General features: G+C 31.3%; 1 protein-coding gene across 1 annotated transcript; it reads left to right on the top strand.

Moving 5' to 3' along the window:
• The first annotated feature begins 16847 nt into the window (after positions 1 to 16847).
• On the top strand, positions 16848 to 19999 carry LOC133686292 (GDP-L-galactose phosphorylase 1-like). The gene is made up of 7 exons (XM_062106961.1): positions 16848 to 17634; positions 17735 to 17865; positions 17980 to 18039; positions 18335 to 18577; positions 18687 to 18872; positions 18984 to 19232; positions 19340 to 19999. The coding sequence occupies exons 1-7, from the start codon at positions 17511 to 17513 to the stop codon at positions 19706 to 19708; spliced, it is 1362 nt and encodes a 453-aa protein (XP_061962945.1). The 5' UTR covers positions 16848 to 17510; the 3' UTR covers positions 19709 to 19999.
• The last annotated feature ends 2853 nt before the right edge of the window (positions 20000 to 22852 follow it).

Genomic DNA, 22852 nt, shown 5'->3' with positions numbered 1-22852 from the left:
CTAGGTCTATGCAATTCTACCTCAATTGCGATGTATTCCTGTAACCCACTGATGAAAATCTCCACTTCTTGTTCTGTTGTGAGAGGACCTGCTCAGGCTGCCAATTGCTCAAACTTACGTTGAAATTCCTCCACGGTGATGCCTTGTCTTAGCTTGGAAAGTTCCCCCAGTTTATTGCTTTGAATGGATGGACCAAAACGAAGATGGCATTGTCGTTTAAATTCTTCCCAAGAGATTCCAGGACGATCCCTATCCAATTTGAGGAACCAAACTTGTGCATCCTCATCTAAGTGATACGAAGCAATTTCTACCTTTTCTTCCTCTGGAATATGTTGGTGGCGGAAGAAATGATCACAACGACTCAGCCACGCAAGCGGGTTAATTTTTCCATCATAAAGAGGAAATTCCAACCGGCTATATCTGGGTAGTTGTACACGCCCCTCCAAACGATTACCCATCTGAGGATGTCCTCGTGGTCCTCAATTCACACTTCCATCATCTCCATGTTGAGCCTCTAACCTGGTGGCCGCTAAATCCCAAGAAAGTTCTTCAATGCGAGCAGAGAGATGCTCCCTTTCTGTTCAATCGTGTTGGCGGTTCTCCTGATACATCTTCATGAAGGTCTCAAATTAAACCTGTAGATTGTTTGAAGAATCACCCATAACTTCCTGCTCTGATACCAATTTGTTATGGTCCCAAGATTGCGATCGAGTTACAGGGTGATTGACTGTAAAATCCACCTGTAAAGAATGGTGTTTACCCGACTTTCTTCCCTTATAACCTATTTTGAAACTATGTGAAGGGCTCGTTTAAGAGAGAACCCAACGATCTCAATGCAAATAAGATTCAAATTTCTTCTCCATTACTCCATGTCTTTGCTTACAATTTAAACAACTTGTTCAATAACCAACTCCTAAAAAGTTGGCACCACTACTGCACTATCTAAAAAATTAGCATAAAAATAGAAATAACAATTAAATAAAATGAGATATGCATGAATCTGCCAGCTGGAGCATAATGCAATACTGGCCATTCTAACTTTAACTTCCAGTATTTAGCAGCCATAACTCCTAGTCTTCAGCAGCCACATCACCCACGTCTCTGATACATTTTCCTTTAGTCAAACTTCTTATCCAAGTGGACGTTGTTCATAACACATTTATATAAATCAGCTTGAAGTCTATATTGCACATTACTTGAATGAATCTGCTTAATGATCTCAACATGCAAATGACTCAGCTGACTTAGGCACCCTAGGATAAGGAGACATAGAAAGAAGGTCTAAAAGCTTTCTAGGCTTGTAACCATGTACAACTTCAAAGGAACTCATGCCTATTGACCTATTGATAGAGCTATTATTGGCAAGTTGAGCTGTATAAAGAACTAAATCTCAATTCCTATTATAATCATGCACTAGACATCTCAAAAGGTTGTTTAAACTCTTATTAACCACTTCAGTTTGCTCATGAGTTTGGGGGTGGTAGGAACTAGAAAATTTCAACTTAATCCCCACTATATGCCAAATAGTTTTCCATAGATAACTTATAAATCTAATATCCCTATTTGATACTATAGTTTGGGGAAGACCATACAACTTGACAATCTTGTCAAAATATAGTTTCACAGCTTTAGAAGCATCTATGGTCTTAGTGCAAAGGATAAAATGGGTCATCTTAGAGAAATGATCAACAACTACAAAGATAGAATCATGCTTCTTTGCAGTATGTGGAAACTCAAGCATAAAACTTGTACTTACATCTTGCCAAGGGCAAATGAGAATAGGGAAAAGGGTTTAGAGGCCAATGTTTTGTTTTCTATGCTTAGGTAGTTGATATGTTTGGCATTAACCTACCAACTTAGCTACATATATTTTTAAGCTAGGCCAAAGAAAATGACGTCTCACCCCTTCAATGGTTTTATTTCTTCCAAAGTGTATTGAAAGACCTCTAACATGAATCCCTCACACCAAAAAAATCAAGTACTGATGTCTTCAGGTTATAAAGTTTATAATCCCAAAACAAATACATTTCCTGAAGATAATAACCATCTACAACATGATTACTCTTATATCTCGATGTCATGTATATTTCTTCAACTTTTAGTAAGATTGATACTCCTCTTTAAGTCTCTCAAATCTAGTAACTTCAACACTTATTATGGATAACAATGTTACCCGACAACTCAAGGCATTTGCCGCCTTATTTTCCATTCTAGGTTTATGTTTTAATACAATGAATAGACTTGCAAATACTTAACCCAATGACCATTCATATAGTTGAGCTTTTTTTGGGAGTTGAGATAACGGATAGCCTCATGGTCGGAGGAAAGAACAAGCTCATGTGGTAGCAAATAATAGTGTTAGTAGCGCAAGGCCTGATCTACCGTATAAAATTCTTTGTTATAGGTTGAGTACTTTTGTTTGGCCTCATTAAATTTCTTACTAAAATAAGCTATAAAGTGATGTTTCTAACTAAGTATTCTATATATACCAACTCCCAATGCATCATATTCTATTTCAAACACCTTAGTAAAGTCGGGAAGCCATATTACTAGGAGCTCTATCATCCTCTTTTTAACCTCCTCAAATGCTTTATTAGCTCATTTACTCTATTAAAACTCACCTTATTTCAAACAATCTGTGATAAGAGATATAATAGTGTTAAATCCCTTGATGAAATGTTGATAGAAAGTCGTAAAACTAAGAAAACTATAAAACCTTATGAATATTTTCAGGCCTAAGCCAATCTACAATCACTTGAATTTTTTAGGGATCAGTAGAGATTCCCTCACATGACACTATAAACCCTAAAAAAACCACTCGATCCGTGAAGGAAAAAACACTTTTTAACATTAGTAAACAAACTTTCTTTTCTTAAGATGGTACAAACTTAAATAAGGTTATCAAAATGCTTTTCTTTGGTGTAGCTATAAATAAGAATGTTACCAAAATACACCACCAAGAATTTTCTCACAAAAGGCTTAAGCTCTTGTGTCATTACCATCATAAAAGTATGTGGTGTATTAGAAAGGCCAAAAGACGGGACTGGCCACTTATATAATTCTTTCTTAGTCTTAAACACAATTTTTCATTCTTCTCCCAAACAAATTCTAACATGAAAATACCCACTCTTGTAATCAATCTTAAAGGAAAAATTATGCTCTTGTCATCATATCTAACATGTCATCCAATCAGGGAATGAGAAAACAATACTTCATAATAATCTTGTTGATGACTCAACTTTCCACATATATTTTTCATGATCCATCTTTCTTAAGTGTTAAAAGAGAAAGTATTGTACAAGAGTTGAAACTCTCTTGTGTAAATCCTTTTTGTAACAGTTCATTTACCTTGTTTTTGCAATTCAGCATGTTCACTTAGGTTCACTCTATAGCGAGGCAACAATATAGCACCAGGAACAAAATCTATAACGTGTTAAATATCATACATAAGGGGTAAAACATCAGTTAGTTTAGAAAGAAAGACATCTAGAAATTTTCTTAATACTTCCCTTATCTCTTCAGGTGGTTCATCTAAAAACTTTTTCTACAACCTCATTGGTTGTTAAGGTAAACACAATAAACTCTTCATGAATCTTTTTTTTTTCAAACTTCTTATGACTTATATGTTAAGCCCATTTTCTTTCGTCTTTTTCGTCTTTTTCTTCCTTTTGCTACTATTATTAGGTCTTGGTGGTAATTCAATGATTTAAGTCTTTTTACGATGGAAAGTGAATGAAGAAGAATTTGAGCGTCCAAAGATGGTAACATCTAAGTCATATAGCCAAGGCTTACCTAAAATGATGTGTCCAAACTACATCCATGGAAATTACATTACACCAAATTTTATCATGATAGTCCAAAATCTTTATAAGAAAAAGACATCTCTCTTTGATTGTTATGGACATATTGTTAACCAATGACACACTATATAGCTTAGGATGCAGGAAAAACTTTAAGCCTAAGTGGGATATGCTACCAAAGGAAAAGACATCTCTCTTTTATTGCTATTTTTCCAATGAAATCAGACCAATCAATCTTTTTCTTTTTCTTTTTTTTTTTTGTTTTTTGAAGACTTTCTCTCCTTTCTCATGCTTAAGGACTAAAATCTAAAAATGATAAAGTTTTGAAATAAATTGATTAATTTCTAGACTAGAAGACCAAAAAAGATTTTTGAAAAAATCCTAAGGTAAAATCAAGGAAAAAGGCGTCAACACCATTAATCAAAAATAAAAAATTTCATGATCAAAAGTAAAAAAAAAAAAAAAAGGACAAGAGTTGACACAACATTTAAAAAAAAAAAAAACAAAAAGGCTACCATTTTTTTTCAATTTTGGTCCCCTTATTTTCCATCTCTTACACACAATAAAATCAAACTCTTTTTCATGAAATTGAGCTCCAATTACTTGGCCTTTTTTAAAGACCTTAAAAACCATAAAAGAAAAAAAGATGATAAAAAAAAACTATCAATCTCAAGTAATTGGTGCTAACATGATGACTAAAAAAAGAAAAAAAATACAATTTCAATTCATAATGTTCTGTGGGTGGAGAAATAGTGTTTTCCCCATGTTTTTTGCATTTAACTAGATTATTAGCCTGCGCTACACTAGCTACAAGTTAGATTTAATATTTCTTTTAATGTAAAAAAAAATTGTCCAGATGTGCTGACATGTTTTCTAGTAAAAAAACATATTAATCATGAACTCAAAATTTGATGCATATTGAACAATATTTTTTAAAAATATTGATTTGGTGACATATTAGACATACATTATTTCATTTTAAACATTGAAACGTGAACATATTAGATCGTCCAAGTGGGTTAACCTATCGAACCCGCGACTTGAGTAATAAGACCGTGATAACCTCATAAAAAGCAAATTGAAATAAATTATGAAGTTCAATCCCAAATTAACCTAAAGTTGAAGAATGAATTTTTTTTAAAAAAAAGCATTCAGTTAATAAAGGATAAAAAAATAACCCGAATCAACTCGGATTAACCTACCAAACTCGTGTCCTGTGTCATGAGATTTGAATAACCCCAAAAAAAGCAAATAAAAGAAATTGTGTGTAACTCCCGGATAAATTCTTGTATTTTGATTTACAAAAAACAAAGGGGGCAAATATATATATATACACCCACACACACACACACATATTCACCTTATTAGATAATAATATATATACACACATTCACCTTATTAGATAATAATTTTCACTCCATTAACTTCTATATATATACATATATAGAAGTTAATGGAGTGAAAATTATTATCTAATAAGGTGAATGTGGGACAAGGATTAAATTGAATAAGTCAAACTTTTGGGCCAAATGGTTTTAAAACAAAACAAGGAAGGACTTAAATGAAAAGGAAGGGGAAACTTGTAAATATATAAATAAATGGGGAGTGGAATATAAGGAGCATGTGGCTGGCCATGTTAGGGCTTGAGAGGGAGAAGAATTGAGTGAAATTTATTAAAATTCATCCAAAATAAATTCACGAAAAAGAAAAGGATAGAACTAGTGATTAAAGTTTATTATGAAGGGTTTGAACAAGAAAATCTCAAAAGGGGATCAAAAGATTTTTTTTTATTAAAAAGGGGAGGCATTGAGAGGAAAATAAGGGGGGAAGGAGGAAAGAAATTTGTGTGGTGATTTCAAGCTTTCCATCTCTTATTTCTTTGAATTAAAAGGTAACAAATATTTTCCTCTCAATTAAATTGATATATTTAGTATGTTAAGATTTTATTCAATTGTATTAGTGTATAATTATGGTATGAGTTGTGAGGTTGAATGGGTTAATTTATGAAATTATGATGAATTAATGTTTAAATAAATGAAATAATAGTGGGTAATGTTTCAATTTGTGAAATTAAAGAAAAAATAAATATGGGTTCTTTTGAGAAGAGGTTTCGGCCTAGAGAAAGAAAATGAATGAAAATGTTGAATCAATAATTAATTGTTGAATGATAATTAAATGAGTTATGTGGTAATATTGATGATGAAGGAATTACATTAGTGATGAGTTGATATTGTTGTTTAATAGTTAAATGAGTTATGTGGTAATATTGATGATGAAGAAATTATATTAGTGCTGAGTTAATATTGCCGAGTGATAATTAAATGAGTTATGTGGTAATGTGTTGATGGAGTAATTAAATTAACAATGAGTTGTTTTGTTGGTTTGATAAGTAAAGTGGTTTTGTGGTAATGTTGTTGATGAAATAATTAAATTGATGACAAGTTGATTTTGTTGAAATATAATTTAATTGGTAATGAAATGAACCTGCAGGAGTGGACGAGGCTACAGGAACCACTCAGCAGACAGGTTCAGCTAGCAGGACGCAAACACCAAGTAGGTGTTTAATACCTTGAATATTTTTTCTTTCTCTGAACATTAGATATTTAAATTTTCCCTCGATCAATGAAATTTTATATGGAATGCTGGTAGATTTTTCCATGATAATTTATTCTGAAAATAAAAGACTTGTGAGCTAGTTATCCTGGAATAGAATTGGTGTCCTATAAACGGGCAGCTTGTGAACCAGCTATCTTGTATGGTACTGATGCCCTGTGAATAGGCAGCTGCTAGACCAGTTATCCCGGTATGGAATTGGTGCTGGTATGGAACTAGTGTTGGTGGTCCAGCTGTGTTGGTATGGAACTGAAGTTCTATGATGTGGACATGTTTAGATTTTGGATTATTAATTTATAAATAGTACTTGGAAGATGATAGTAAATGTGGAAATTTTTGTTAGTAACTAATGTATATATTATATATTAATGCAAATGTAAATGCTCTAATTGACCATGATTATCTTTTTAATCATTATATAGGTTCATCTCAATATCGCGCCTCCTAGTAGTTTTAGAGTTTACTTAATGGACTAAGTTATTTAACTTGTACTCTGTTGTGTAAATATTTTCTAATTATAATGGTGATATATATATATATATAAGCATGTAGTTAATATCATTTGTGTTAAACAGTACTTAAAAGATTATATATGATTGAAGGAAGTATATTAAGTCTATAATCTATGGTTTGTGTATCATGGTTAAGATAATTCTTTCTTTATTTTAGCAAAATAATTGTTCTCTGAGTTGATATGTTAGAGAAAGTGAAATATTATTGATTGAGATATGTTGAAGTATAATAAGAACATTGAATTGTGGAAATGGTTGATTAGGGAGTGATGTTGATTTTGTCAATAACTTGGGATAAGCTAAATTAGGGGAAACCCTGCCGAAATTTTTGAAAAAAAAATCATGAATTTTCAAAATATATTGCTGGAAATTTTGGGGTTGTTACATTGTGATACTTAATTTCCAGCCAATTCAATGTTGAAGGATAAATTTTTAAAAAAATAATAAAAAATATTCTTACCCAACTCGGGTTAATATGCCAAATTCATGACTTAAATTATGAGATTGAGATATCTCAATACAAAGCAAATAGAAAAAATTATAAAATTTAACTCTATTGAATCTAATATTAAAGATTGAAATTAAAAAAAAAAAAACTAAATCTATAAAACTATGATAATTCTATATAGAAAAACTAAAAAAATATATGAAGATTAAAGATCTGAAAGATAAAATAGAAAAAAAAAAGATTATTGGATGGTAAAAAAAAAGGCAAGAAAAAAAAAAGTAAAACACTTATCCAATGAACGGTAAGTGTTAGTAGAATGATTTAGCCAAACCTCTATGGGTTTGTTAAATTAAATAAATGTGATAGTACTGTAGCCGAAAGCTCTTGCCCGACAAATCATTGTCAAATTAAATGTTGTAGATCCACTAGCGGCCAAGGATCCTAACTTTCTTCTGTTGTGTTTCAAATTGTAGATCCACTAGCAGAGAATCTTTCGTCGTGTAGAGAACTTTATCTCCACATCTTTATCAACACGTTGAGAGGTGTTCTTATTGTCTTCCAAGATACAATTTAAGTATAATTGTTATTTTGCTTTTTGGTTATTTTCTCTTTTGGTTTTGCTTCAGAGGTAGAGATGACTTTTTCTCATAATATAAATGTCTTTTAATGATGTTATTTTGGTAATTATATTTTAAAATACATAATAAAATAACTAAAATAATGTTAGAATAAAATAATTTATGTCTTTTATACAAGGGTGTTTTTGTATATTCATGTTTACTAGATCATTGGAATTATTATATTACCCATGTCATTCCACTTTTTTAGCCTTGGATTCAGGGGCTTGGTAGTAATTTTCTCATTGTTTGTTTGTTATTGTTAATTGGTCTTTAGGTCATTTTTGGTTTTGTGCAAATAAAAAAAAACAAAAATCCTATTGGTGTGTGCAAATCACGCATCAATCGCTCCGCCAACTTCGGGTGATGCATGTGACTGACGCCAGTGGTTGTGATGGCACTTCCGCCACATTATTTGATTTGTCTCGGCGTCCTCTTTCTCCTTGGAGGGCGCATGTATGGTGGTTCAGCGGGTTAAGCCGGAAATGGCTTTTTTTTCCTTCTCTTTCTTTTTGGGATTGCGTGCTGGTTATGCAAAAAATCATATCAACCTTTCAATTTATTTTTTCTTTGGATTCAGTCCCTTTTTATTATTTTTATTATTTTTTTATTTACATTGATTATTTCTAATTGGATTTTATTTTTTATTTCATCTCTGTTCATTTTATTTTTGAAATTTGTTTTCAAATTTGGCTCTTCTTTTTTTAATTACTATTTGTTTTGTTTCAAATTATTTTTCATTTGTTTTTTACAGTTCCACTCCTAGGCATTTATTTTCATTTAATTTTGTGTCAAATTTGGTCATGCTTCTTATAATTGCTATTTTTTAAATCTTTTTTCTTAATGGATTGTATTTTTACAATTTCATCTCTAAATATTTAATTTCATTTGATTTGTATGTCGAATTTAGTCCTGATTCTTTTCATTGCTTTTTTTGTTTTGCATTGTTTTTTTATTGATTTATTTTTTAAAATTTCATCCCTCAATGTTTGTTTGGTTATGAATATGACTTCTTTGTTTTTTTAGGTTTGCCTTTGATAGGGTCACACCGGTCTTATGACCCGGATCATCAATCTAAAAGATTAACCCGAGTTAATTTTCAAATTTTTTTAATATTTTTTTACTGGTACTTTTTAAGCTTTCATGTTTATAGCGTCATCTCAGTTTCATGTCCTAGGTCATGTATTTGATCGGTTGGCCGAGGTTGGCTATCGGGTTCCCTCGAAGTTTTTTTTCTGTTATTTTTTTTTGCTTTGACAAGTTTCTTAAATTGGCTTATAATAAACTTTTTGATAAGATCTGGATCCAGGTTTTTATAGATTACGAGTTTTCTAAGATTTGATCATATTTATGAAGTTTATCTGGATTTGCTTGATTTTTATGTATGTTTGTAATTTCATCTTTTATGATTTTTTTTATCTTTAAAATTTATTTTTAGTTATTTTAATATCACCCCTATGTTAGATATTATTTAAATTGTTACATAAATTAATGATTGAGGACTTGAATTTATTTTAACCTATTACTTTTTTTATATAAAAAAGCTATTGTTCCATCCACGACAAGACACGGAAACGTGTCTAGCATGTTCGAAGGCTCTCGGCTCTTATCTTGTAGGTGGAGCTGTCTTCTCTAGTTTCCATTCATGAGGTAAGATAACCTGATTCCATGAGATTATCTTAGGGACCACCAAAGTTAGACAAATTGACATTTGTAAGAAACATGGTTTTTTCTCCCCTCCTCAAGCTTCTAAGCACAAAATCGTGTTCATTACTTTATCGCAGATTCTACAAGTGAGGTTCGAAACGTAGTTGTAGCTGTATTTTTTAAAAATTTAAATTTTTTAAGTTTTATTAAAAATTAATTTTTTTGTATTTTGAATTGTTTTGATGCGCGGATTTTAAAAAATAAAAAAACATCATTTTAATGCACTTTGATATAAAAACATTTTAAAAAGTAACCGCAATCACACTTCTAATAACCATGTTTTTTGTTTTTTACTAAGATGTGTTAAACCTTCATTCTAAGGTTTGATTATTTTTAATTATTTGATGAATTGAAAATTCTAAAAGTTTGTTTGCCATATATTTTATAAATAAGAAATATTTAAAAAAAATTCGCTGCTGCATTATTAAATATACTTTAAAAATACAAGCAACTAAATCAATTATTCCTAAACAATTATAATGGTTCAACGTCATTTAAGAAGAGAAGCACACCATCGACTGGATTAGCTAGAGTTCAATGTGCTTCCATGTTTGGTCTAAAAATAAATTAACGGAAACTCAGTTGCACCATTACTAGTTACTACCATATTTTAACACATGTTCTAGAAAAGTCGTCCACGTGTATTGAAAGACATCATTAAATCCTAAACTATTTGTGTTGCGGGTTTTATAGAAAATGCATGTTTAAGATGACATTTTCATATCCAAAAATGACCTCGTTTTGTCCCTGATGAAATCACGAAATTAGCAGCCTGCAGAGAGTATATAACTTTAATAAAGTTGCAGCCTTGAGATCCAACAGGACTGTGGGTGTGGAATGTCTTTTGAAATCTTGTTAAGGTCGGTTATTCTTGATTGAGGGTATATTTAAAATAAAAGTAGCGGTGGTTTAAAGTGTTTTTTCTTATAAATGTATTAAAAAATATTTTTTAAAAAAATATTTTTATATCAACAAATCAAAATGATTTGAAAATATAAAAAAATTAATTTTTAATAAAATAAAATTTAAAATTTAAGAAAGCACGGTTCCAAATAAAACCATAATCTTGAGGTATACGTGAAAGGTCAAAATTATGTATTTAGCAAGGTTGAAAGATGTTATGTGTTTATAAATATAATAACGATTGTTTTTTAAATTATTTTTTATTTAAAAATAAATTAAAATAATAATTTCTATCTTTTTTTTAAATAACATTAATATATCAAATACAAAAAAATATTAATTTAAAAACAAAATAGTCACATGTGGTGTAAGGATGGCTTTGTTGTCGTAGGTGGGTTCGGTAGAGAGGTTAGAGGGTCCCTTTTGTCTGCTTTTTTAAAGAGAGTGTTTGACATGAAAGTTGCTGCCATAACCCCTCCCCTTTAGCCTACGTGATTGCTGTCGTTGTTATTTCCCGTACCTTTCCTCTTTTCATATTTGTGCCATGATCCTTCTGTCTTAGGCCATGAGGTATGTTTATTTTAAAAAAAAAATTAAATTTTTTTAAAAAAAAATAATATTTTTTAATATTTTCATATCATTTTAATTAATGTACTGTTAAAAATAATTTTTAAAAAATAAAAAAAATATTATTTTAATATATTTTTAAGTAAAATATATTTTAAAAAACAACTGTAAACATAATATTAATGGTTTATGATTAGCTGCCTTGACCTTCTACCTATATTTAGACTCTGATTGTGATCATGGGATTTTCCTCTGATTGGGTGATTATTTAATGGTGAAAACCAACATTAAAGATGGCTCGAGGAAGGCTAAAAATCAGTGTGTTTCTCTTTAAACTTGTTCTTTTTTAATTTATCAAAATGCATTGAATAAAACAGGATAATAATGTTTTTTTTCTTTTTCTTCTCTAATTAGAATTAGATTTTCTAATTAAAGTGGCATCCATCTTCAAACTCATCTTTTTTTTCCACAGCCTTTTACTCTTTAGCTCTTGTTCTTCGCATCCTTCTATTTTTTGTCAATTCCACATCTTTTGTCTTAATTTATTTCAATTATATCCCTAACCGAATTAAAACAAATTCCTTGATCTCTTCACTGTATTGATTTTAGTTTTTAGATTTTCATTTTAAAACTGATTTGGTGCCCAATTTCAACTTTCTTCTTCGATCAAGCCCACAATTGGTTTTATAACTTGGCTCTTTATTTCAAACCCATCCTTGAACTTTCAATTTCTTTTAATTCTAGCCAAATTAAATCAAATTAAGCCCTTCTCTCAATTTCTTCTTCAATTTAACCTAAAATTTTTCAAACTCAATTTTTATATGTGATACTCAATTATTGGTTTGATTTCAGGCCCAACTATATTTTATCTTTTAATTATTTTTTTGTATTTTTTATTTTAATGATTAATTCTAACCTAACACACAAAAATTAAATAAAAATGACTAAAATAATTAAAATTGATTAATTTTATTGAAAATTTACAAAAAAAAATGGCTTCTTACAATATATTAGCTACAAAGAATAGATAGTAGTTAATAGGTACATAGGAGTTTTTCTAAAATCTTGAAGATGTGTTATTCTCGAAATTACAAGCTTAAATAGAAAGGAAGAAAAGAAAATGGCAAAATAACATTATTATCCCGATTAGGTTTGATAAGATTCTAGAAAAGGATAAGGTGCTAATATGAATTGTTGGACTCCTAAGTCCATCTTCGCTCTTCATGTGCACCGCCTCCTCTTGAAGTGAGCGAAGAAAGGATTCATTGCGAATTACAACTTGGTGGAACAAAGAGTGGATATCATGGGTTTTAATTGGGCTGAGTTGCAAAGGGAAATATAATGTTGTGTCCCATGATTGAAGAAGAAATACCTTCTACATTTATTTTTAAAATATAAAATAATAGGGTTTGCTCTTCCTTTGGTTCCAGGATCGTTAACTTTAGAATTTATAGAGATTAGTCTAGAAACATTAACTTTAGAATTCGTAGAAATTAGTTGAGAAGCGTGCAAGTTGATCCGAACATTTTATGTAAATAAAATATATATATATATATATATATATATATATATATATATATATATATATATATATATATATAGACACACACACACACACAAAGAGAGTTGCAAGAATAACATCGGGGGTAATATTGCGAAGCCTCGAAAGATTTCTAAAGATAATTGATAAGCTTTTAAAAGCTGAAAGCACCAACTCCATATATATTTTGGTGTTCACATGGGTACGTAAAAGCACTAAGAAAAATACATTTTTCTCTCTTCTCATAATGAATTTTCCTTTTTTTGTTTGAAATATAAGTACAATAATGCACCAAAAAATTATGAGATAATCTACGTCTAGCCTTTGATCATTCCAAGCTTTTACGGGTATTTTATATCTGATAGCAGGTGCGGGGTTTCTACGTAAAATATAAAAGCTCCAATTTTTTATTTCAACCAATAAGATTGTGGTAGGGCTAGTAGGGTGAATTTTCCATTTTACAAACACCTTTTTGCTGAGGCATGTACTTGCGTGAGATGCACATGAGGGGAAAGCGCGTGTGAAAGGGTGTTTAGTACCTTTTCCTTTTGCTTTCCAAACTAATTGGGATTTTGTTAAGAAGATTCCTCTGGAAATCAATAATAAGAAAGAGACGGGGGAGACAGGAATCGCGTGGTGCTGCACCTACTACACTGAGTGGTCCCTCTCCGACCAGGCCAATGGGGACAGGGAGTACCACGAAACAACATTCCAAGCCCCGCGCTTGGGCTTCCGGGAAGGGGTGAAGTAGGCTTACGGGGCTTTTGAGCTAGACATGAGGGTATGGTCAAGAGATTTGTTACTTTTGAAAATTTTAAAAAAATAAAAACACTGTAGAAAAACTCTTAATTTTTTTTATTTATATCTTCACTTGTTAAGAGATTATTATAACTATTTATATAAAAAATATATATAATTATACTAAATAAAAAAATTAGGAAATATAATCCCTTCTAATAGAAAAAAAACTGGAAAGGCATATGAATAAAGAATAGAAAAATATTTATTTTCTTAAAAAACTACTATGTTAGTTTTCTCGGGTCGAAAGAAACTCATCTTCAAATTCAATATTTAGTTAAAAACTATTATCTATCAAGAACTTCATTTTATGTGTAAATGACCTCATCGTGGTCCCTAGTGGTTTTTTACTGGTCACCCCATCATGAATTCCTAACACAACATCTTTATGCATGTTGCCTCTTCATGAATCTTTAAGGTAGCTTTTAGATACCGTCACATGACAGAAGAGACATAAATAGTGAGAACAAAAATGTGTTTGGTTGAGGAGATCATCGTAGAGTTAAACTCGGTCTGTACTTCATTAACTTTGTTTTTTTAAATGATCAAAACAATATTATTTTGATATTTTTTCATAAGTTTAATTTTTTATCGACCCTCTTGACTTTCTGACTCGAACCTTGCCTAAAATCAACCTCTAGGTTGAGTTTTATAATTATAGTTTTGGGTAAAATCAATATTTTTATTAGGTTAAATTGGATCAATTCTTTCTTTATTTTTTTAAACCCAAACTATTCCAAGCTCCGGGTAGTCGGGGTCCTGGATTGGTCCTAATTTTATAATTAGGGTTATTATATTATCATGAATTTCAATACTTAATATAAACTAAAGTAAAAAATATTTATTTATTTTAATATGTAAGTTTTACAATAATACATATTAAGGATAAAATAGATTTTTTTCATATTTTATTATGTCTTGTTCACCTTTAACCAAACAAAAGATAAAATCAGCCACATTGTCTTGTACACCACTACTAAATAAAATTTTATTTGTCTCCTATTTTTATATTGTCTCAACTGTTCTCATTGTCTTTACTTTTTTTTTTCTATTTTAGAACAATAACCAAATGTTACTCAACACAATGTGTTACTTCTTTATAAGTTGCAACACTAGGATTTCGAATAACAACAATTGACGCATACAGATATAACACATGAATGTCTTTTGCTTAAAGAATAATCTCCTCATACTCTCCTATACAAACACATTGTATTCTACAACCTCTTCCAGCAATGATCGTTTTACAATACAAAACGAAGCAAAATAAACTTTTAGGATCGTTAGATTCTCTTCCAACCATGATTATTCTACACATAAAACAAAATACCCACCGAAAATTGTTGTGTTATGACACGACCAAAGAGTTGATGTCTTCTCCCAAGTATAGAAGTGTCAAAGTAATAAATAACCCGGTAAAATTAAAGTCGAACCACATAGAGGTTAATTATATAAACTACAAATAAAGAAATAGATAATAACAGAAAAGAAGTTGGAGAGAGCTTTGAGATGTGATATTGATATAAGGATTAAATAAAGATAGAATAATTGTCAAGGTTAGAGGATCCACTAATGGTATTTCAAACAAGTATATTATAAACTCCTTTTATTACTCAACTAGAAACCACACACAAAGAAGGTTCCAATCGGATAATAAATTGTTAACATGATTACATTAGTTATCTTATTCGAATAATGCTAATACTTGTAAATGTTGTCAGGTATTCATGATTATAACTTATATTAACAACAAATCAAGTTCCTTTCATAGCACATATGTCGGTTATACCATACGATTGGGTTATAAAAGTGTCAAGTATTTGTTGTACCAAGGGTTATACAACATAAATCTAGGTTAACCATTTACAAACAAAGTATTAAAAGTGAACAAGATAACAAATACAAAACATATTAGTATCAAACATTAGAATCCATGTTAAGTTTATACTATACTTATTCTTACACCATTAGTGTAACCTTTTCACCTTGACATAATAACTTAGCTAAACATAATGAAAGAGAGAAACATAAATAAATAAGATAAGAATATAAATAAGATATAAGTTAACTAAATAAAGGAAAGGAAATGAAAAACATAAACAATAGATTAATATAAACAAAACTTAAGCATCACAAAAATATAAAGAAAGAGAGCAAGAACATTATCTTGATCTAAAAACCAAAATGCCTAAAATGCATGGCAAATGTCTTTTTTTATAGGCTAAAATTTAGAACTATTGATTTGATGACTAACTGTTGAGTGAATGACCACATCTTGACTTGGTGACAATCCTTATCTTCTTGTCTGAACAAAACGTCATTGCTAACATTAGAATTTGAATATATAGTCATTATGAAAGTTCTAGGAAATTGTCTCCGCTTTCCAATGAAAAAAGAATCGGTGCATTTGGACTTCTAGAACTCGAGATATGGACTGAACACAGAATAGTGTTTGGGTTGCAGGACAAATTTCGACTTCTCCATTGTTGCTACAATTTGAACTTGAAAACGGCTTTTTTGAATCTTTGACTCTTTATGAAAGTTTTAGGCCCATGTCTTAGCTTTCCATCATATAAACAAGACCTAAATCCAAGTTCTACAGCTTCAGGTATGATCCAATAACCGAATAGTATTTTAATTTGGACTAAACCAACATTTCTTTTCTAAGCTTGCCCCTCTCTTTGTCTTCTCGATTCCAGTAGTTAAACTTATCAATCAATCCTTTGATTTATGTGATAGACCTACATTTAAGATGAACATTTACAATAAATTAAAGGTATTTTATAGTATCAAACTTGTTATTATAAAACATGTTTTAGTTAAAAAGTTAATGATTCTTCTAATGCAAAATAATGATATAAAACCTTGATAAAAATGCACTTTTAAGTACTAATTATGTTATGATACCAATTGACACAGATGGAAGCGAAGAATAAATGAATTTGTTATATGTCAAAACTCTCAAAGAAAAAAAATACCATAAATATAAAAAGACTCTTAAAATATCTGATTTTATTAATTCATGTCTCAGCTTGCCAAAACATTTATTACAATCATTTAAATAGAAAAGGCTAGAAAACTATAATAATACTGAAAATAAGAAAAACTAAAAAAAATTCCCTTTAAAAAAAATTTCATAATAGAAAATAAAAAAATTATTTTCCTAAAAAACTCCTGTATTGCTATTTATATAATTTACTTAATTTTAGATATATTAATATATAAACATAGTATTTTCATTAATATATTTTTACATGCCACAACGCAACGACCACCACACCTACATGCTATCCTAAATGCCAAACACGCGCTCAGTTCTTACATCAACCATTAGTGTGTACCCTCCTCACCAAAAACAGAATAAAAACTCTCACAACCAAACCCCAATTCACAGCAAAACCATAACCACAATTCCCACTTCTCTCTTATCTATATAATATCCCATCTCCTTTTTCTTCTTTTATCTCTTGCTCTCATCAAAATCCCGGCACCTCTCCTCTCGCTGCTAATAAACTTCAACTCCCATTTCTGCGGCGGCGGCTGCGGCGGCTGCAGCCCAGTGGTTCTTGTTTTTTCTTTATTTATTGTGATCTGTAAAAAAAATCTAAAGAGTACAAGAACAAGGGTTAAAATCCCAGGGTAGACAAGTTGTAGACATCACGGCTATACACGGAGTAACTCGGTCCCTAATTCATGTCCGGGCTGTTCGACGTAAGGGCTGTGTAATAGAGAGCAGCAACCCTTCGCCGCACGGTGGACGTGGTGCTTTACCCTCGGAAGGCGGTAGCCCTTCTGATCTCCTCTTTCTAGCTGGTGGCGGTTTCTTCTTCTTCTGTTTAGTAGTAGTTTAGTGCTATTATTGTTGTTGTTGTTGTTGTTGTTGTTGTTGTTAATTATTATTATTATTATTATTATTATTATTATTATTATTATTATTATTAAATCTAAAATAAAAAGCCAGTCTGCAAATAAGTAAAAGTATTAGATCTCGAATAAGCGGACAAGATGATGCTAAGGATCAAGAGGGTTCCTACTGTTGTTTCCAATTACCAGAAAGAGGACGGTAATGAGGGTTCTCGCCGCGGAGGGGGCTGCGGCCGCAATTGCCTTCAAAATTGTTGTCTTCAAGGTACTTGCTTTTCTTTTCTTTTCTTTTTTTTTTAATCTTTAATTGAGGCGTTTCTGGAGTTTTAACTGGTTTGATTTATGGTTACTAAACATTTGGGTAGACGCATGCCTTCCTTTATATGCTTTCAAGAAAGTGGACAGTATTGTCTCTGAGAAGAAGGGCGTGGGTGTGTTTGAGTATGACAAGGGCGAGCCTCCAGTTGCATTCCTCGACTCGCTTCTTCTTGGGGAGGTATAATTACTTAACCAACACAAGTCTTTCGAATTGAAATTTATTTATTTATTCTTCTATTCGCAGTTGAGTTATCAGTATCAGTTTACCTTTTGTACCTGTTTGAATTTTCAGTGGGAAGACCGTGTGCAGAGAGGCCTCTTTCGCTATGATGTTACTGCCTGTGAAACCAAGGTCTTTTCTCTTCTTCTTCTTACTATTATTATTTGGTTGTGATATGAAAGTGGTTTGGCACAGCTTCTGCTTCTTTTTTTAAGTGTTTTTGGCTTGAAAAAGCATTAAATTGATTACTTTTTAGTGTTCTGTGATGGTTTTGATGTGATGATTCATTTTGATGCATTTTTAAATGAAAAGCTCCTTGTAACGCAATTCTAAACACCCTCGAAAGTGAGTCAATTATAATAATATTCTAGTATTTACTTAATCGGATATGAGATTTATGCCAAAATATTTGGTGATGTTGTTTTAGGTGATACCGGGTAAGCATGGTTTTATCGCTCAGCTGAACGAGGGCCGTCACTTGAAGAAGAGGCCAACTGAATTTCGTGTTGATAAGGTTCTTCAGCCCTTTGATGGAAACAAATTTAACTTCACTAAAGTTGGCCAAGAAGAGGTGCTCTTCCAGTTTGGAGCAAGTGAAGATGGGGAAGTTCAGTTCTTCCCAGATGCACCTATTGATCCTGAGAATTCTCCAAGCATGGTCGCCATCAATGTAGGTCGTTTGTTCTTGTAATAAATCACTTTTCCTGCCTCTTTGATTGTGGTACTCGAGTAGAGCTGTATGATGATGGTTAATTGCTTTTGATGTGTCAATTTAACAGGTGAGCCCTATTGAATATGGGCATGTTCTGTTAATCCCACGTGTTCTGGACTGCTTGCCACAGAGGATTGATAGTGATAGCTTAATGCTTGCAATTTACATGGCAGCTGAAGCTGGGAATCCATACTTCCGACTGGGTTACAATAGCTTGGGTGCTTTTGCAACCATTAACCACCTTCACTTTCAGGTTACTATCCTAATAGCTCTATACTTTTTGACTTGAATATTCATATCCCTTACAAGTAGTAGGTGAATCTTTTGATAATGAAAAGGCAATTTGATAATTTCCATGGAACAGGCTTACTACTTGGCCGTGCCATTTCCGATTGAGAAGGCACCCACCAAGGAGATAACTACATCGGATGGTGGTGTGAAAATCTCTGAGCTTGTGAATTATCCTGTGAGAGGCCTAGTCTTTGAGGGTGGAAATGCCCTGCTAGATTTATCAAACGGTGTCTCGGATGCCTGCATTTGCCTTCAAGAAAACAACATACCTTACAATGTGCTCATTGCTGATTGTGGAAACCGTATCTTTCTCCTTCCACAGGTAATGAACATGGGAGCAACATAGAGATGACTTGTTTGGTCCTTGATATGTTAACTGCATAGATTACACTGTCTTCTGTTCTTTAATATTGTCTAATGGATGAACAGTGTTATGCTGAGAAACAAGCTCTAGGGGAAGTAAGTCCTGAGCTTCTTGATACCCAAGTGAACCCTGCCGTGTGGGAAATTAGTGGTCATATGGTGTTGAAGAGGAAAAAAGACTATGAGGAGGCATCTGAAGAGAATGCTTGGAGGCTTCTTGCAGAGGTTTCTCTCTCTGAAGAGAGATTCCAAGAAGTGACTGCTCTCATCTTTGAAGCCATTTCCTACCGTAGTTGTGTCATTGGAACTGATTCTGAGAACTTGCTGGAGGATGTAAATGTGGAACATCAACTTGTCAAAGAAGTGAATGCTATTAATGAAAGCTCCCATCAAGCCATGGTTACTGGGAATCAGGATTGCCTAGTTCTGCATTGAGAATTGGGCTTTGGTGATCGGGCCAGTGACCTTATCTGGTTCTCAGATAAGCATATGGTAGTTTGGCATATTAGTCGTCATCTATTATGTGGGTGTGGATTTTGGAAGTAGTCTAAATAAGCAAACTAGGTTTGCATTGTTACGCCTGGTGTGGATTGTTATGTTTGTATTTCTGCATGTGTATTTAGCATATTGACCATGTAATGTGGTATATGCATGTATTGCATGGGATTTGTGTAAAAATACTATGGAATATGTGCGCTCTTGTGGAACTTGAGCATCTTTTCGTCATTCTTCTTTTGGTCACTGAATCCAAATGAGATGGAAATCTGAACCTGAAGAATTGTTGCACTGAGGCACGAGAATCGTTTGGTTTTGTTTTAGCTTGTGCTGGCCCTTCAAGGTGCCGGGTAATATGGGATCAGTCAAGATTTCATGTGACACAATGGACGCCTTTATTTTTGTTTTTTTAATTTGTCAAATGCGTTGCTTTTTTCAGATACGAGTGCCTCTTGCATATGTACTAAGCAGGTGTCTTTTGAGCAACGAAAGAGTGGAATGGTAGCAGGCTAGCAGCAATCATTAATGGTTAGTTTAATAAATGGAATATGTATACTGCACCAAACCACATTAATCAACCCTAGCCAGCGTCTCTTTCTCCAAGTCGTTCCAGTGTTCCTCAATAAACCATCACTGCTTCACAGTCAGCTTCCACCTTCGACGTCCTCTCTATGCAGCTGAGAGAGACCTAGGATTTTACTGTGAAATTTATAAAATTGACTCTTGAAAAGGGAAACTTAATGATGAATGGCTGAGATCATCTCATCAGATGATCAAAGGCCTTGGTTTAAGATATCTTCCTAGCAAGTCCACGCAAAATTTTGAGTACCAAAGCTTCTTGCATGCGTGATAAATTTATGGTTGTGCTGCCAATTATTCGGTGTTTGCTGGTCTTCACGGGCAACTGACAGCAGCAATGATTCTCATGTCCACTTGCCTTTGTTTAGCAGATAAAAAACCAAAGTTGCATACCTGTCTATTTTTGTCAATATCTGATCTTGTTTGAATTTCCTTTTGTCTATTCATTCATTTAATCACATGTATTATAACTAAAATTTAATTAGAACCATCAAATATTTAAATGGATCACAGTGCTGATTTGAATTAATTCTTTAATGATTTCTTGACTGCCAAACATATGATGTCTAGAAAAAAGTTCTTTGTCCTTATGATTTCACAATTTATTTTTAGATTTAAGTTTATATTGTATTTTTTTTATCATGTGAAAAATATATTTTTGACAACCTTACATGATAGTTTTCAACAAGATTAATCTAATTTATCATTATTATGCTAGAATATCTAATTTATCATTCAATATTTTATTAATTTTTAATTTATCAATATAATTTGTTTTCTATAAAGTTATTGTAGTCTTAAACAAATATTTTAATATTTAGCTGATGTTTATTTTTACAAATATCTATTTTTGTTATCATATTATTATATAAAAAATAGCCTAAAAAACAAAGCTTTTAAACCCACTATAGTCCATGATCTGGATTGTGTTATTTGCAAGTTAAATCGTGAAGTCCATGATTCAGGCTGTAAGTTTGATAGGTTAAGTCACAAGCTCTTGTTGATCTAATATATCATCATCTCAATATTAAAATAAAAATGTTATATTGAATTTTTTTAAAGTTAAATCATATTTTTTACAAATTATTCAAATTAATTTTAAAGTTATCAAATTAATTATATTAAGATAATTCTCACACAATTTACTATTTAATTTAAAATCTGGGTTTGTTAGGAAATTGACAGAGGAAATTTGACTACAAATGATGCATGAAATCTTCATTTGTCCTAAATTTAATCAAATTACTGTAGAGTTTTGTTGGTCATTTGAACGCGTGAGAAAATTGACATGTGGCTGCAATTAATCATCTTTATCTTATGTTTTATTAGTTTAAGTTGAAGACAGGTTTGCGTCAGGATGATGTCTTCATACTTTATGGCTTAGTTATTGTAATTTTGTTATTATGGTAATTTTTGCTATTATAATTTAAAAAGATATTGGTTTTAAAAAACCTTTTTTTTTTAAATTCTAAAAAAATAAATCTTAAGGATTGTGTTCAGTTAAAATTATTATAAGATGAATTTTTTTATAAAATAAATTATTTTAGTTTCTATAAAATCAAGATTTAAAACGTAATTACATACGAGATTTACTATAAAAATCATATATAAAATTTTTATCTCAAACACCCCCCCTAAGTTCATAATTACAATCTTGTTTTAGTGTTCACACATAAAAAAACGTGTCAATAATTTAGCACAATAGACAAATCAAGCATCTCTCAAATGATCAATCAAGTTATGCATAATCAATCTGGTTTCCATGTCTACGAACCAAAGCTCCCCAACCATCTCTTAAACAATACGTGTTTAATTTGTTAGAAATTTGTTTTATAACATGATTAATGATTATATTTGAGGTTATACTAAAAATAAGTTTCCACTCATTTCAGGTTAAGAATTTATAACTATTATGCAACAAATATTTTTTTTTTAATATGAAACATTAACATAGTTAAAACAAATTGAATAAATAAAAAACTCATCTATAAAAACCCTTTGTTGATATATTTTATGAAATTCAAAACTTTTTATCCCATATTAAAAAATACAAGATTTTCTTGTAGTTTACATAATAAAAAGTTAAAGAGTCATAAATAAATCTAAGTAAAATGGATTTAGGTTGGAGCTACATGCATGCTTGCTTGGCTTGGGCTCAGGTCTAGGGCTAGTGGTCTGGTCTTGAGTTCCGGGTGTTTTTATCAATCTTAGATTTGAGTTTGTTATAAAATAATTCTTTGGTCTATAAAAAATTATTTTTTGCTAGCTCATTTATTTATTTAGTCAATGAATAAAGAGTGTGAACAATCTTTTGTTTTTTTTAACATGAATAATTTTATTTATACATAAAACATCATATTTTAAAGAAAAAAAAATCTATCATGATAATTTTTTTTATGACTACTAATTAAAGCAAAATAATAGAATTAATTCTGCATACATTTTGATTCCAAAAAAACAACATAAAAAAAGGATTAAGGGGGAGATTTTCTATAAACTTTGCAA

This window comes from Populus nigra, chromosome 1, assembly GCF_951802175.1.
Source record: "Populus nigra chromosome 1, ddPopNigr1.1, whole genome shotgun sequence".
Classification (NCBI taxonomy): domain Eukaryota; kingdom Viridiplantae; phylum Streptophyta; class Magnoliopsida; order Malpighiales; family Salicaceae; genus Populus; species Populus nigra.
Note: the sequence above shows the minus strand (reverse complement) of the source record. Positions and strands in the feature narration are given on the sequence as shown.

Bases quoted from the DNA above. Each gene is read 5' to 3' on its own strand.
- LOC133686292 (XM_062106961.1), top strand. From the start codon at position 17,511: ATGATGCTAAGGATCAAGAGGGTTCCTACTGTTGTTTCCAATTACCAG. The intron at 17,635-17,734 runs GTACTTGCTTTT...ACATTTGGGTAG, and splicing joins TCAAAATTGTTGTCTTCAAG to ACGCATGCCTTCCTTTATAT. The intron at 18,040-18,334 runs GTCTTTTCTCTT...ATGTTGTTTTAG, and splicing joins TTACTGCCTGTGAAACCAAG to GTGATACCGGGTAAGCATGG.